At 46.8% G+C, this 15,543-nt stretch overlaps 1 protein-coding gene across 1 annotated transcript; it reads left to right on the forward strand.

The window, feature by feature from the left end:
- The first annotated feature begins 1,549 nt into the window (after positions 1–1,549).
- On the forward strand, positions 1,550–14,649 carry ZNF114 (zinc finger protein 114). Its single transcript, XM_061139733.1, has 4 exons — positions 1,550–1,659; positions 1,778–1,879; positions 8,820–8,946; positions 11,138–14,649. The coding sequence occupies exons 2-4, from the start codon at positions 1,877–1,879 to the stop codon at positions 12,322–12,324; spliced, it is 1,317 nt and encodes a 438-aa protein (XP_060995716.1). The 5' UTR covers positions 1,550–1,659; positions 1,778–1,876; the 3' UTR covers positions 12,325–14,649.
- Positions 14,650–15,543: the final 894 nt, after the last annotated feature.

Raw genomic sequence — 15,543 nt, forward strand, 5'->3', positions numbered from 1 at the left:
GTACCTAGACTCCCCAGAGCCAAAAGGAATGCAATAATCTTCTATGTAATCAATCATTTTCTGTAGTTCTAATAATGCCCACTGATGTGGACTACACTGCATGATTAGATGACCTTTAGAATATGAATCATGACTGTAACCTGTTTGTATCTTTTCCTAACATTTTCCAGAGCAGACTCAGGAAATTTGGGTATGTGGGCTTGGGCATGTACACTTCGGGTATAAAAGGTTGTCACAAAGATTGGTCGGGGTCCCTGGCTAAGGAGGAAACTCTGCCTGGGACTTGCCGGTGTAATAAACTGCACTCCACTATCCACACTGCCCTTCTGAGTGAGTTTTGCTTCCCAGGGCGCTTGGCTATAACAATACCTCATGATGTCAACATTTCTTCCATCACTTGTAAAGACAACTTCATCTTGGGGTTTCCCTGGTGGTTTAGTAGTTAGGACTTCAAGCTTCCAATGTAGGGGACATGGATTCAGTCCTGGTCAGGGAACTAAGATCCTGCAAGCCTTGAGGTGTGGCCAAAACAAAACCAAAAAAAAAGAAAGAAAGAAAGAAAGAAAATTCGCCTTTGTCATAAGCAAGTGGATTTCCTGTTATAGATAACCATCAGCCAACAGGGAAGTAGGTCCTAAAAAGATGGAGAGGGGGAGGAAACGGGGCTCAAGAGGGAGACTGAGGGCCCTCCGTTTGGTTTGGCCCTTTTACAGCACAGATTTGTTTGATCCTTTTTAAAATTTGTATTTATTTTGGCCACTTAGTGGTGTGATATCTCAGCTCCCCGACCAGGGATCGAACTCACGATGCCTGCAGCGGAATCGGGGAGTCTTAGTGTGAGACTGTCAAGACTAGCACCATGACAGGCACCCTGAACTAAGAGTAGGCCTGTTTCAGTTTCTCCCGAGGGTAGGGTAATTATCTGCCCTCAACAGGCCACCAGAGACCAGCTAATCAGTACGTGCCCAGTAAACCTCCGGGAAGGTCCCCTGGAAAGTCCCGCGTGCGCGAAAGTTTGTACCAATAAAATTGCTTTGCAAACATGTAACCAATCCGCTTGCGCCCACTACCCACTGCTTATGTTTGAAGTCGAGCACCCTATAAATGTGCGTGGAAACTGGGGCTCGGGGCTCTCTGGCTTTGCACCCCTGCGTTGGTTGCAGCAGGGGCCCTGGCTTGAGTCAGCAATAAATTCTCCTTCTGCGAGTTGCATTGTCTCGGAGGTTTTCTATCTGCCGGTTAGGAGATTCGGACATCGGGCATAACATTAGCCACTGGATTGCCAGGGAAGTCCCTCCATCAAGCACAGACTTTAAAACTCTCCCTTTCCTAGGGAAGTGTTTGTCCTCTCCGGGGGGCACAGAGCGGCGCCACTGGCTTCCAAGCCCGGGAACTTCCTAGCGGGCCGGGGGACGGGGTAGGTGGGGAGGGGGCGGGGACAGGCAGAGCCAGAGGCTGGGAGACCGGATGGACCGCAGCCGCTCCGGCTGCCTCCAGGGTCTGGCGGGAAGGTTCGGCCGGAAATGCAAATCTGCTGAGGGTGGGGTCAGTTCCTGGGAGGGAGCAGGCACGGGTGCAGGTCTGGGGATTCCCTTCCGGCTTGCCTCTACCTCCTTCCCCCGCCACCGTCCACGGTGAGGCGTGCGGATCAGGAAGCAGGTACGAAATGCCCGGGCAGGATAAGAACTTGGTCTTGATCCTTCCTGCGGGGGGAGAGGAGGGGCTCGTTATTTTTATTTATTTATTAATGTCAGTATTCTTTTTTTTTTTTTTACAGTTCCATTCCTTCCGCCTACCACCCTGCAAACCTCTGGGACTGGAATGAGCGCTTGCCACCAGCAGTCTAGACCCGTCTAGGAGCCGGTTGTCGGGGGAAATGGTAATTTTCCCGGGTTGGGACAAGGATCCATGCTCAGGGCGGGGCCGGGTCGCCTTCCGAGGAGTTGGGAGCAGCTGCCTGCAAAAAGCCGGACTCTTTCCGGCTCGGGAGGAAAGGGGAAGCCCCTAAGTGCGCCCTTCACATTGCCCCAGAGAGAAGGGGTCTCCCATCCCTGGGCTGCAACCTTGCAGGACGCCTCTGTCGGTCCCCCGGTGCCCACTGCGTTTGCCCGCTCTGTGTTATTTGAATCCACAAATGTGTCGGGGGCGGGGCGGGGGGGGGGGGGCGGTGTCTGTTGTGCTGAGGGTGAGCCTCAAAATTCTAGGGACAGTCAGACTGAGAAGATGCCCACTGGGTTCACTGCTCCTGGAGACAGCGCTTTTGGGTTTGAGCTGGGTCAGATTGGCACATTCTTTTTTGCCTGGGTGCTGTGACCATCTTTCAGTTCAGTTCAGTCCCTCAGTCCTGTCCGACTCTGTGCGACACCATGGGCTGCAGCACACCAGGCCTCCCTGTCCATCACCAACTCCCGCAGTGTACTCAAACTCATGTCCATTGAGTCAGTGACGCCATCCAACCATCTCATCCTTCCCCTTCTCCTCCTTCCTTCAATCTTTCCCTGCATCAAGGTCTTTTCAGATGAGTCATTTCTTCCCATCAAGTGGCCAAAGTTTTGGAGTTTCAGCTTCAGCATCAGTTCTTCCACTGAATATTCAGGACTGATCTCCTTTAGGATGGGCTGGTTGGATCTCCTTGCAGTCCAAGGGACTCTCAAGAGTCTTCTCCAACACCACAGTTCAAAAGCATCAATTCTTCAGTGCTCAGCTTTCTTTATGGTCCAACTCTCACATCCATACATGACTACGAGAAAAACCATAGTCTTGACTATGTCACGCCAGTGTATGCTCCTCGGTTCTTTGTCTCGTCACAACAGAAATTTGGAGTGACAGACATTAAAGCCCCCTGGCGGGTCACAGCTGTCGGAGGACAGACCGTGTTATAGCTCTTAAATAAATCAGTGTTACAGCTCGGTGTTACAGCTCTATTTATTTAGATAATTGCAGGAAAATCCATCTTCGAAGTATGAGGGCACGTTGATCCAAAGACGCGAAGAGATCGCCCCCATCGTGCGGGAGAGAGAGGGAGCAAAAGGGAGAGAAGAGGGCTTTGGCTCCTCTTTTTATGTTTCTCTGTCGCTGGGCCTGCCTTATGTAAATTGGGCTTAGGCAGGCGTTTTGTCTGTTTTACCTGAGGTTCTCACTCCGGTCCTCGGACCTTCCTTTGTTCTATTTTCGCGGGCTTTCCCTTCCAGGTCTTTTAGCCACCGCCATTTTGGACTCTTTTTCCCTACTCTAACTACCTAACAACTAGACGGAACTTTGTTGGCAAAGTAACGTCTCTGCTTTTTAATATGCTGTCTAGGTTGGTCATAACTTTTCTTCCAAGGAGCAAGCGTGTTTTAATTTCATGGCTGCAGTCACCATCTGCAGTGATTCGGGAGCCCAAAAACTAGAAGTCTCACTGTTTCCACTGTTTCCCCATCTATTTGGCATGAAGTGATGGGACCAGATGCCATGATCTTAGTTATCTGAATGTTGAGCTTTAAGCCAACTTTTTCACTCTCCTCTTTCACTTTCATCAAGAGGCTCTTTAGTTCTTCACGTTCTGCCATAAGTGTGGTGTCATCTGCATATCTAAGGTCTTTGATATTTCTCCCGGCATTCTTGATTCCAGCTTGTGCTTCACCCAACCTGGCATTTCTCATGATGTACTCTGCATATAAGTTAAATAAGCAGGGTGACAATATACAGCCTTGACGTACTCCTTTTCCTATTTGGAATCAGCTATTGTTCCATGTCCAGTTCTAAGTGTTGCTTCTTGCCCTGCATACAGATTTCTCAGGAAGCAGGTCAGGTGGTCTGGTACGCCATCCTAAAGGGTGGTTATAAAAGGCCAAGTTGAAGGGAAAGTGACAGGGAGGTGTCAGGATCAAACCCAGGGGTCCGAACAAGTTGCATGTTTGTCATTGATGTTTTCCAGTGTCTTTGGGTTCCCGGAAGCTCCGGACACCGGTAGGGCTGTGTTTCATCTGCCTCTTGTCGATGTTTTTCTTTTTTTATGTTTATTGATTTGGCTGTGTCAGGCGTTAGTTGCCACCCCTGGGATCGTTAGTTGCAGCATGTGGGATCTAGTTCCCTGACCAGGGATGGAACTCGGGCACCTGCATTGGGAGTCTGGAGTCTTAGCCACTAGACCACCAGGGAAGTCCCACGTGGATGTTCTTCTACCTGTTTACCTGAGTGGACCCAGAATTATGCATTCTTTTTTGTTCCTCCCACACCCACACCCACCCCACCCCCCTGCCATTTTCCCAAACTAACAAGGCTGAGGTCACCAGGGAGAAAGCTAGAGCCGTTTGTATCTGTTTATTTCTGTATCTGTTTGTATCTGTTTAGGAGGGAGATGGAGGAACCTGCCAAGTAAAGGAAGAGAGGTGGTCAGTGATAGGCTTGAGGAAAGAGTGGGGTTCAAGATAATGTAAGTGAAGTCCTGCTTAGAAAAGCTCAGGCTGGGAAGTGTGCAAAGAGGCTATTATTGTCAGGTTTGACTGTTTCCTTAGAAACAAAAAGGTCAAGATACAGATGTGGAATGTTCTGTCCCAAATCTCTTGAGTTGCAAATTGACCCTGCTTCTATCTCCGCGTGACTTAGATTCCCCCAGGCAAGAATGGAAGTTCCTTTCTTATTGATATGATGTCAGATATCAAATTGCAACCGTTTTTTTTTTTTAATTTTCTTTTCCCTATTGAGATATAGTTGGTTTACAATGTTAGCTTCTGATGTACAATATGCCTTTTCAAAACTGTATAAATCATACTCCATTTATAGTTATAAAATATTCACAGTGTTCCTTGTGCTATACAATAATATTCTTGTAGCTTCTTTATTTTATGTGTAAGTAAGTAAGTGAAGTCGCTCAGTCGTGTCCGACTCTCTGCAACCCCATGGAGTGTAGCCCACCAGGCTTCTCTGTCCATGGGATTCTCCAGGCAAGAATACTGGAGTGGGTTACCATTTCCTTCTCCAGGGGATCTTCCCAACCCAGGAATCGAACCCTGGTCTCCTGCATTGCAGGCAGACACTTTAACCTCTGAGCCACCAGGGAAGCTCATTTTATGCATAGTAGCTGGTATCTCTTAATCCTCTACCCTTATCTTGTTCCTCCCCATTCCCTTTCCACAGTGGTAACCACTAGTTTGGTCTGTATCTGTGAGTCTGTTTCTTTCTTCTTACATTCATTGGTTTGTTTTATTATTATTATTATTGGCTGTGCTGGGTCTTCGTTGCTATGCGGGCTTCTCTCTAGTTGCAGGGAGCAGGCTGCTCATTGTGGTGGCTTCTCCTTGCAGAGCACGGGATCTAGGGCACACGGGCTTCAGTAGTTGCGCGTTCCTGGCTCTAGAGCACAGGCTTAATAGTTGTTGTGGCTATTGTTCCGTGGGCATGTGGGATCTTCCCATCCCAGAGATTGAACCCGTATCTCCTGCATTGGCAGGCGGATCATTTACTGCCGACCCACCAGTTCAGTTCAGTCGCTCAGTCGTATCCGACTCTTTGCAACCCCATGGACTGCAGCACGCCAGGCCTCCCTGTCCATCACCAACTCCCGGAGTTTACTCAAACTCACGTCCATTGAGTCGGTGATGCCATCCAACCATCTCATCCTCTGTCATCCCCTTCTCCTGCCTTCAATCTTTCCCAGCATCAGGGTCTTTTCCAATGAGTCAGCTCTTCCCATCAGGTGGCCAAAGTATTGGAGCTTCAGCTTTAGCATCAGTCCTTCCAATGAATATTCAGGACTGATTTCCTTTAGGATGGACTGGTTGGATCTCCTTGCAGTCCAAGGGACTCTCAAGAGTCTTCTCCAACACCACAGCTCAAAGGTGTCAGTTCTTTGGCATTCAGCTTTCTTTATAGTCCAACTCTCACATCCATACACGACTACTGGAAAAACCATAGCTTTGGCTAGATGGACCTTTGTTGGCAAAATAATGTCTCTGCTTTTCAATGTGCATCTGTCACTGTTTCCATTGTTTCCCCATCTATTCTCCATGAAGTGATGGGACCAGATGCCATGATCTTAGTTTTTTGAATGTTGAGTTTTAAGCCAACTTTTTCACTCTCCTTTTTCACCTTCATCGAGAGGCTTTTTAGTTCCTCTTCGCTTTCTGCCATAAAGGTGGTGTCATCTGCATATCTGAGATTATTGATATTTCACCCAGCAATCTTGATTCCAGCGTGTGCTTCAATCCAGCCCGGCATTTCTCATGATGTACTCTGCATATAAGTTAAATAAGCAGAGTGACAATATACAGCCATGTCATACTCCTTTCCTCATTTAGAACCAGTCCCTTGTTCTTGTTCCATCTCCGGTTCTAACTGTTGCTTCCTGACCTGCATACAGATTTCTCAGGAGGCAGGTCAGGTGGTCTGTAGTCCCATCTCTTGAAGAATTTTCCACAATTTGTTGTGATCCACACAGCCAGAGGCTTTGATGTAGTCAATGATTCAGAAGTAGATGTTTTTCTCGAATTCTCTTGCTTTTTGATGATCCAATGGATGTTGGAAATTTGATCTCTGGTATCTCTGCCTTTTCTAAATCCAGCTTGAACATCTGGAAGTTCTCGGTTCACTGTATTGTTGAAGCCTTGCTTGGAGAATTTTGAGCATTACTTTACTAGCGTGTGAGATGAGTGCAATTGTGTGGTAGTTTGAGCATTCTTTGGCATTGCCTTTCTTTGGGATTGGAATGAAAACTGACCTTTTCCAGTCGTTTGGCCACTGTTGAGTTTTCCAAATTTGCTGACATATTGAGTGCAGCACTTTCACAGTATCGTCTTTTAGGATTTGAAATAGCTCAACTGGAATTCCATCACCTCCACTAGCTTTGTTTATAGTGATGCTTCCTAAGGCCCACTTGACTTCACATTCCAGGATGTCTGGCTCTGAGTGATCACACCATTGTGATTATCTGGGTCATTTTTGTATAGTAAGATCTTTTGTATGTAAGATCTTTTTTGTATAGATCTTCTGTGTATTCTTGACACCTCTTCTTAATATCTTCTGCTTCTGTTAGGTCCGTACCATTTCTGTCTTTTATTGTGCCCATCTTTGCATGAAATGTTCCTTTGGTATCTTATTTTCTTGAAGAGATCTCTAGTCTTTCCCATTCTATTGTTTTCTTCTATTTCTTTGCATTGATCACTGAGGAAGACTTTTTTATCTCTCCTTGCTCTTCTCTGGAACTCTGCATTCAGATTGATATATCTTTCCTTTTCTCCTTTGCCTTTTGCTTCTCTTTGCTCAACTGTTTGTAAGCCCTCCTCGGACAACCATTTTGCCTTTTTGCATTTCTTTTTCTTGGGAATGCTTTTGATCATAGCCTTCTATACAGTGTTACAAACCTTCATCCATAGTTCAGCTACCAGGGAAGCCCTGATTTTCTTTTTTTAGATTTCACATATAAGTGATAAATGGTGTATGTTTTTCTGTGACTGACTAATTTCACTTAGCATAATACCCTCCAAGTCCATCCATGTTGTTGCAAATCGCAACTTTTCTTTCTTTTTATGGCTACGTAATAGTCCATTCTTTTGCTGTTATAAATAACCTTCTATTTAAATAATTATGTGCATATGTCATTTGGGGTTTTGGCCAGGGTATTTTTGGAGTATAATCTCATGAATGCAAATGCCAGATCACAGGATGTCTGCATATAAAATTTTGGTAAATTGGGCCTAATGTGCCTTCATTTTAGAGGGGGGCAAATTTATAGATGGGCTTCCCAGGTGGCTCAGTGGTAAAGAACCCACCTGCCAATCCAGGAGACATGGGTTCGATCCCTGTGTCAAGAAGATCCCCTGGAGGAGGAAATGGCAACCCACTCCAGTATTCTTGCCTGGGAAATCCCATGGACAGAGGAGCCTGGTGGGCTACAGTGGGGTCACAAAAGAGTCAGACACGACTGAGGGACTAAACCACCTCCACCACCCAAATCTAGAGACAGCTTGCGATGGCCTCTCCTTGGCCTATAGACACATCACTCCAGTCTGTACATCCCCCGTGGTCAGATGACGTGTATCTTCCCCTTGTGCATCTGTGTTCAGACTTCTGCTTCTTGTGAAGACAACCAGTCAGTGGATTGGCACTCATCCTACTCTTGTGTGACCTCACCTTAACTCGTTTCCACCTTCAAAGGTCCTCTTTCCAAATCTAATCAGTTTCACAAGTCTGGGGGTGGGGTGGGGTGGGGTGGGGTGGGGGTGGATTTTAATATACCTTAGGGCAGGGACTGATGCTGAAGCTGAAACTCCAATACTTTGGCCACCTGATGTGAAGAGCTGACTCATTTGAAAAGACCCTGATTCTGGGAAAGATTGAAGGCAGGAGGAGAAGGGGATGACAGAGGATGAGATGGTTGGATCGCATCACCCACTCAATGGACATGAGTTTGAGTAAACTCTGGGAATTGGTGATGGACAGGGAGGCCTGGCATGCTGTGGTTCATGGGGTCACAAAGAGTCAGACACTACTGAGCAACTGAACTGAACTGAACTGAAGGTGGGTACTCCCTAAGGAGTCCTGATGTGAATAACCAACTCATTGGAAAAGTCCCTGATGCTGGGAAAGATTGAGGGCAGGAGGAGAAGGGGGGGGGTCAAAGGATGAGATGGCCGGATGGCGTCACCAGTGCAAATGGACATGGACCTGGGCAAACTCCAGGAGATGGTGAAGGACAGGGGAGCCTGGCATGCTGCAGTCCATGGGGTAGCCAAGGGTCAGACTCGCCTGGGTGGCTGAATAACAACATCGGGGAGGGAACAGGATTCAACTCGATGACAGTCCATACCCCACTGAGCCAAAATGGGTGTGCTCTTCAGGACTCGATGACCTTCGAAGATGTGGCTGTGAACTTCACCCGGGAGGAGTGGGCCCTGCTGGACGCCACACAGAGGCAGCTCTACAGAGATGTGATCCTGGAGACCTGTGGTCACCTGGCCTGTGTGGGTAAGGAGGCCCCTTCTTCCTGCACTTGGTGACAGAAGGGGCCCACATGCATCAGGCCCCTCCTGTGTTCCAGAGACTCAACCACTGCCCCCAGGCGGCAGACATAGTTTCCCCCGTGACATTGGGAGTCTATCCTTTGCTTTCCTTTTTTTAAAAAAATATTTATTTATTTGGCTGTGAGAGGTCTTAGTTGTGGCGTACAAGAACTTCATTGCATCATGCCAGATCTTTCATTCTTTGGTTGCAGAGCACGGACTCTCTGTTTGTCATTTGGGCTTCGGTAGTTGTGGTGCCTGGCCTTCGTTTCTCCCCAGCACATAGGATCTTAGTTCCCCAACCAGGGATCGAACTTGTGTCTCCTGCACTGCAAGGCGGATTCTTAACCACTGGACCACCAAGGCAGTCCCAGGTGGTTTCTTCATAAGTATGAGGTTTCCCTGGGCAGGGGGGTGGGCAGAGGGAATGTCCTGAAACTAGATGGAGGTGATGGTTGTGAATATGGTACCAAATGCCAGAGCGGTACACTTTGGTTAATTTTATGCTGTGTAAATTTCATCTCCGTTTTTTGTTGTCGTTATTTTTAATTCATTTCATCTAAGAGGAAAGCTGAGGCTCATGAATGTATGAGCTACTTCGGGTATATAGAGTGTGTCGTGGGTTTCACCCATCTTCTCAGATGTTCCTTTCTATCCCCCTAGAGGAAGACCTGTCCCCTCTGCCTTAGTCCAGGCTGATATGCTGAAATACCATACACCGGGTAGCCTAGACAACAGCTGTTTATTTCTCATATTCTGGAGGCTGAGAAGTCCAAGATCAAGATGCCGGCAGATTCAGTTCCTGGGAGGGCCCTCTTCCTGGCTTGCCGACGGCCGCCTTCTCACATGGCAAAGAGGGAGAGAACCCTGGTATCTCCTCCTCTTCTTTTGAGAACAGTAACCCCATCTTTGGGTCCCATCCCACCCTCATGAGCTCATCTGAACCTAACTACCTCATGAGGTTCCCACCTGCAAATAGCATCCTGTTGTGGGGTTGGGGTTTCAACATGGATTTGTGGTGGTTATTGTTTAGTCCCTAAGTCGTGTCCAAGTTATTACGACCCCGTGGACGGTAGCCCGCCAGACTCCTCTGTCCATGGGATTTCCCTGGCAAGAGTATGGGAGTGGATTGCCATTTCCTTTTTCGGGGCATCTTCCACAACCCAGGGATGGAACCCTCGTCTCTTAAGTCTCCCAAATTGGCAAAGGGATTCTTTACCACTAGCGCCACCATTGCAGCAGGGGGCATCACAAATTCAACCCGTAACAGATTCTTTGCCTAGTTTGTCCTGACAGTTGGAGCTCGGATTGGAAAAGAATTTCCAGACACGGAGTATTTCAGAAAGGAGTGAGTTTATAAGAACAGAGATAATGAGGGCGCTGCGAGCACAACCGGTGACCTCCTGGCAGACCAGAGAGTGTTGATGCTTTTCGTGAGTTAGTAGCCAATTTTTATAGCCTCGAGACAAAGAAAATTCCTGCTGGAAGGGTGGCATTAGGTGATTGGTTAGGGTACTATAGAGTGAGTACCCGGGTAGGCATTTTTACCTAATATGGGGTCAGGGAGCTTGCCAGTGAGGATGGGAGTGGGGCTCATGACAACGGTTGCTATGGGGCTCAGTCAGTTCCGGAGGTGACCTTGGTGCTGGGCTCCGCATCTGTGGCCTTGGTACAGAGCCTCACACCTGTGATCTTGGTATAGGTTCGCATAATTCTCTCACACTTGGCATTCATGATTGTACCTTCAGTCTCACAGGATCATATTTACATATCTGGCTGCACAGGGTCTTAGTTGCAGCAGGCAAGATCTTTGGCTGCCGCACATGGGATCTAGTTCCCTCACCAGGGATCGAATCCGGGCCCCCTGCACTGGGAGCACTGAGTCTTGGCCACTGGACCACCAGGGAAGTTCCCAGAACCATTTCTTAGCATCTTGCTGTGTGTATTGAACCTCTGATCTTAACCATAGTCAAACTCCTCATACATCCCAAATTCCAATATCTCTCTCTGCCTCTCTGCCTGCCTCCTCTTGCTCTCTCCCTTCTCCCATTTTCCTTACAGAGGGAACATTTGAAAAGAGATCCACGGGCATTTGCCTGCTTTCTCCTCCACTTTTCCTTTCCACAAAGACCTGATTTTGCACTGCTTCATTTCAGATTGGGCAACTCGACATCAAACCAAAGACTCGACCCCTCAGCAGAACAACCTTGCTAAAAGGACATTTCAGGAAGTGAACAGAGCACATCTGGTGAGCAGCGGTTCCCGACTCTCCGATCTCAGAGAAGACTGGATGGCCCATAGAAAAGAGGTGCCGGGCAAGCAGAGAGGGCGAACATTGAAACAAGTTGCAGCAGCCCACGAGAAAGATGCCTCTCCCATTGGATTCTGGGAATATCCCAAAATGAGGGACATCTCTAACCCTGGCCAGAAGATTGTGCCATCACAGGGAGATTCCACAAGAAAACATAACCCAAGACGTAACTCAGACATCTTGAAACAAATTCTCCTCTTACACAGGAATCAAAAAATCTTTACAAACAATGAAGATGACCAAGTCAAGTGGCAGGAAATGCCATGTATTCCACATGCAAGAACTCAAACAGAGCTGAAATCAAAGGCGTGGATGGATCATCAGAATGACCTGCTTCATTTGCAGGCTGAAATGTACATGGGCGTGAGCATCCACAAATACTGTCCACGTGGGAAAGCCTTAGGGGGAGACATCTCCCTTAGGACACGAGGGATGCCCCTGAAAGAGAAACCTCGTCATTCTCATCAATGTGAAAACACCTTCCTAAATAACTCTCTCCCTGCCGGGCAGACGCAACCTTACGAGGCAGAGACAAATAATGAGAATAATCAAAGTGGGAAGACATTTGTCCCTGTTCAGAGTTCCGATTCACACAGGAGAACGTCAATGGGAGTGAAAAGCTATAAGTGCAGGGACTGTAGGAAGGCCTTCGTGTATCAGTCGTTCCTTATGAGACACATGGAAATTCACACGGGAGAGAAGCCCTACACATGTGAGAATTGTGGGAAAACCTTCAGATATATCTTACACCTTAATAAACATATGAGAAATCACAACCTGAAGACCTTTGAATGTCCGGAATGTGGGAAAAGCTTCAACAAGTCCTCAAAGCTTAAGGCACATGTTAGGATTCACACTGGAGAGAAACCCTATAAATGTCAGGAATGTGGGAAAACCTTCGATAAGTCCACAAAGCTTCAGAAACATACTAGGATTCACACTGGAGAGAAACCCTATAAATGTAAGGAATGTGGGAAAAGCTACACTTATTCTTCAAGTCTTAAAACCCACCTGAAGAGGGTCTGCAGATGAAAGGAATGGGGAGAAGCCTTCATTCATTTTCTCAAAGTACTGAGTGCAGAAGGAGGACGTGATGGAAGGGAGCTCAGTGAATGAACAAAGATGGAAACGTCTTCTCTGAACTCTCAGATCTTACAGAGATGTAAGATTTCACACTTTTATTTTTTAAAGGGGAATATGGGGAAGCCCTCAGTGTCTCAAATGTACAGTTCTTGTAAAGACACACTGCAGGACTTCCCTGGCAGTCCAGTGGGTAAGACACCACCCTCCCACTGCCGAGGTTTGATCCCTGGTGGGGCAGCTAAGATCCCACATGCCATGTAGCAGGGCCGAAAAAGTAAAAAATAAAACTCACACTGCCGAGGCATCATATGGGATTAAGGAATGTGGGTACACCTTACATACTCATCCCTCACTTTACACATGAGACCAAACCCTGGAGAGAGACCTCTCATCAGTAATAGATTTGAGAAAGACTTTATTTCCCTCTCTTCACATGCAGGGCACAAATGAGTCTTAAGCTCAGTCGTGTCTGACTCTGCGACCCCCATGGACTGTAGCCCTCCAGGTTCCTCTGTCCATGGAATCATCCAGGCAAGAGTACTGGAATAGGTTGTCATTTCCTTCTCAAGGGGATCTTCCCAACCCAGGGATCAAACCTGCATCTCCTGCGTTGCAGGCAGATTCTTTACCAGTGAGCCACCAGGGAAGCCCCTAATAGTAGGAGAGAAACAGGGTAGATGTTCTGATCACTAGCATTATCCATGTCTCTTCCTTCCATTGGAACCAAAATTCTGTATTTGCCACCATTTCTGATAAAATCCCACAAGAATGCTGATTACCCCACTGCGGATCCTTTCAGCTCTGCCACGTGAGTTTTGAGCTGTAGGAGCTTCATAACATTTCACTGATGCGTCACTGCACCCGTGTGAATTACGGTTTGAGCTACGTTTAATTTAGACTCAGGTTTGCTGTGCTCCGTGATGCCATTTCTGTCCATTGATTTGACTGCATTATGGTCAGAGTATGTGATCTTTGTGGTACTGATAGGAGATACTTGTCTTGACTTTCATTTTGGTCTCGTGATGGGACCAGTTCTGTCATCGCCTGACCGCATTCTTCTCATCTTCTTTACTGAAGGGACATAGATTTGTTTTTCCAGAGTTAGCACAGTTGGATTTTTTTTGGTGGGGGGAGCAGGGGAGCGCCACATGGCATGTTAGGTTATAGTTCCCTGACCAGGAGTCGAACCCACGGCCCCTTCAGTGGAGGCATGAGTCTTAACCATGGGACCGCCAGGGAAGTCCCTGTGGAATGTTTTTAAATGCATTTCTCAGGACTTTCCTGGTGGTCCCGTGGTTAAGACCACGCTTCCGCTGCAAGGCTCCTAGTCAGGGAACTAAGATCACACATGCCATGCAGCAAAAAAAAAAAAGAAAGAAATGCCTTTCTCAGATTTTCTCATATCTGATGGTGAATGGAGCTTATTGCCAGTAAGGAGGGAGGTGGTTTGGATTCCTGGAGGGCTGTTGGAAAGGAGAGAATGTTCTTTACTCTCTCTTAACCAAGTCCCCTATTCTTTCCTTTGTTTCGCTCTGGAAATGGGATGATATTCCCTGAGTTAGCTCATGCAACTTGAGGATCATTGAAATGAAGGTCATGGTCCCAGTAACACAAATATAAATACACAAAAACCGTCAAATATAAATATACAATTTCTCACTCTTGTATTTGAATGGCATATTTGGGGATTTTCATGGCTGCAGTAGATTGCATGTCTAAATTTATTCCATAAAGCAAAGCCTTAATTTGGTTAAGAAGCATTTCAGGGGAGTTTTGTTGTTTGTTTTTTTTAAGTAGAAGCTATTATTTATTTTTATTTTGTTTTTGGCCTTGCCACACCTGTTGCAGGATCTTAGTTCCCCAATCAGGGATTGAACTCCTGGCCCGGAACATCCCCGGTGATGTAGCTGGAAGACTCTGCACTTCGAATTCAGGGGGCATGGGTTCCATCCTGGCCTGGCTGGGGAGCTCAGATCCCACATGCTGTAGCCAAAAAACCCTCCAGGGCCCCTGCAGTGGAAGCACAGAGTCTTAACCACTGGACTGCTGGGCAATTCTGGGGGAGGTTTTATAACTCAAGAGTTAGAATGATAAAGTTAGTATGTGGCCAATTTTTTGTAATTCCTCGTGTGATTCAAGATGCTGTACATTTCTTCGGTATTGAGTGGGCTCGTCAGTATTTGAATGGTCAAGCTTCTTAACAGTGTTTTAGACTGTCTTACTAATGACATTTTTACTCACTGAGCAAGTTCATAATAAAATATCTGGGGCTTCCTTGGTGGTTCAGTGGTTAAGAATTGGCCTGCAAATGCAGGAGATGTAGGTTCGATCCCTTATCCTGGAGGATCCCACATGCCATGGAACGACTGAGCCCGTGCACCCCAACTACTGAGCCTGTGCTCTAGAGCCCAGGAGCTGCAACTCCGGAAGCCCCAGTGCCCTGAGGCCCACGCTCCACAACAGGAGAAGCCCGTGTGCTGCAAGTAGGGAAAAGCCCTCACAGCAACAAAGACCCAGCACAGCCAAAAATTAAAAAAAAATTATTTTCAAAAATTAAAATAATGCTACTCTAAACATAGATTCTCAAAGTCTTGCAGTTTTGTCCATTCTTGTTTTAATGTATTTGGAAACGTGTTATTAGATGCATAAGAAATTGGGCATTTTATTAAAGGTGAGTTTTCTTTCTAGTCTATGTTTAACCATCTTCTGCAACAGTGATTTTTTTGTTTCTTCATACAGTAAGGGTGAAGTTTATGTGCTTCTTACCATGAGCTAGTATTTGCATATAGTTAGGTTCAGTTCAGTTGCTGTCGTGTCCGACTCTTTGCGACCCCCATGAACTGCAGCACGCCAGGCCTCCCTGTCCGTCACCAACTCCCGGAGTTTACTCAAACTCATGTCCACAGAGTCGGTGATGCCATCCAGCCATCTCATCCTCTGTCGTCCCTTCTCCTCCTTCCTTCAATCTGTCCCAGCATCAGGGTCTCACCACCACGCCTCTCATAAACGCGGTAACTTTTTTTTATGAATGAGAAAACTAAAGCACTAAATTAAAATGGTTAGTGTTAAGTGATGTCTTTTGAGTTTCAAAGCTACCAATGTTTTCATCGTCAAGTTCAGGATTCAGAACGTGTTAGTTTTCTGTTACTCCTATTGCTGTTTATTTAT

The sequence above is a fragment of the Dama dama genome, chromosome 4, assembly GCF_033118175.1.
Source record: "Dama dama isolate Ldn47 chromosome 4, ASM3311817v1, whole genome shotgun sequence".
Lineage (NCBI taxonomy): Eukaryota > Metazoa > Chordata > Mammalia > Artiodactyla > Cervidae > Dama > Dama dama.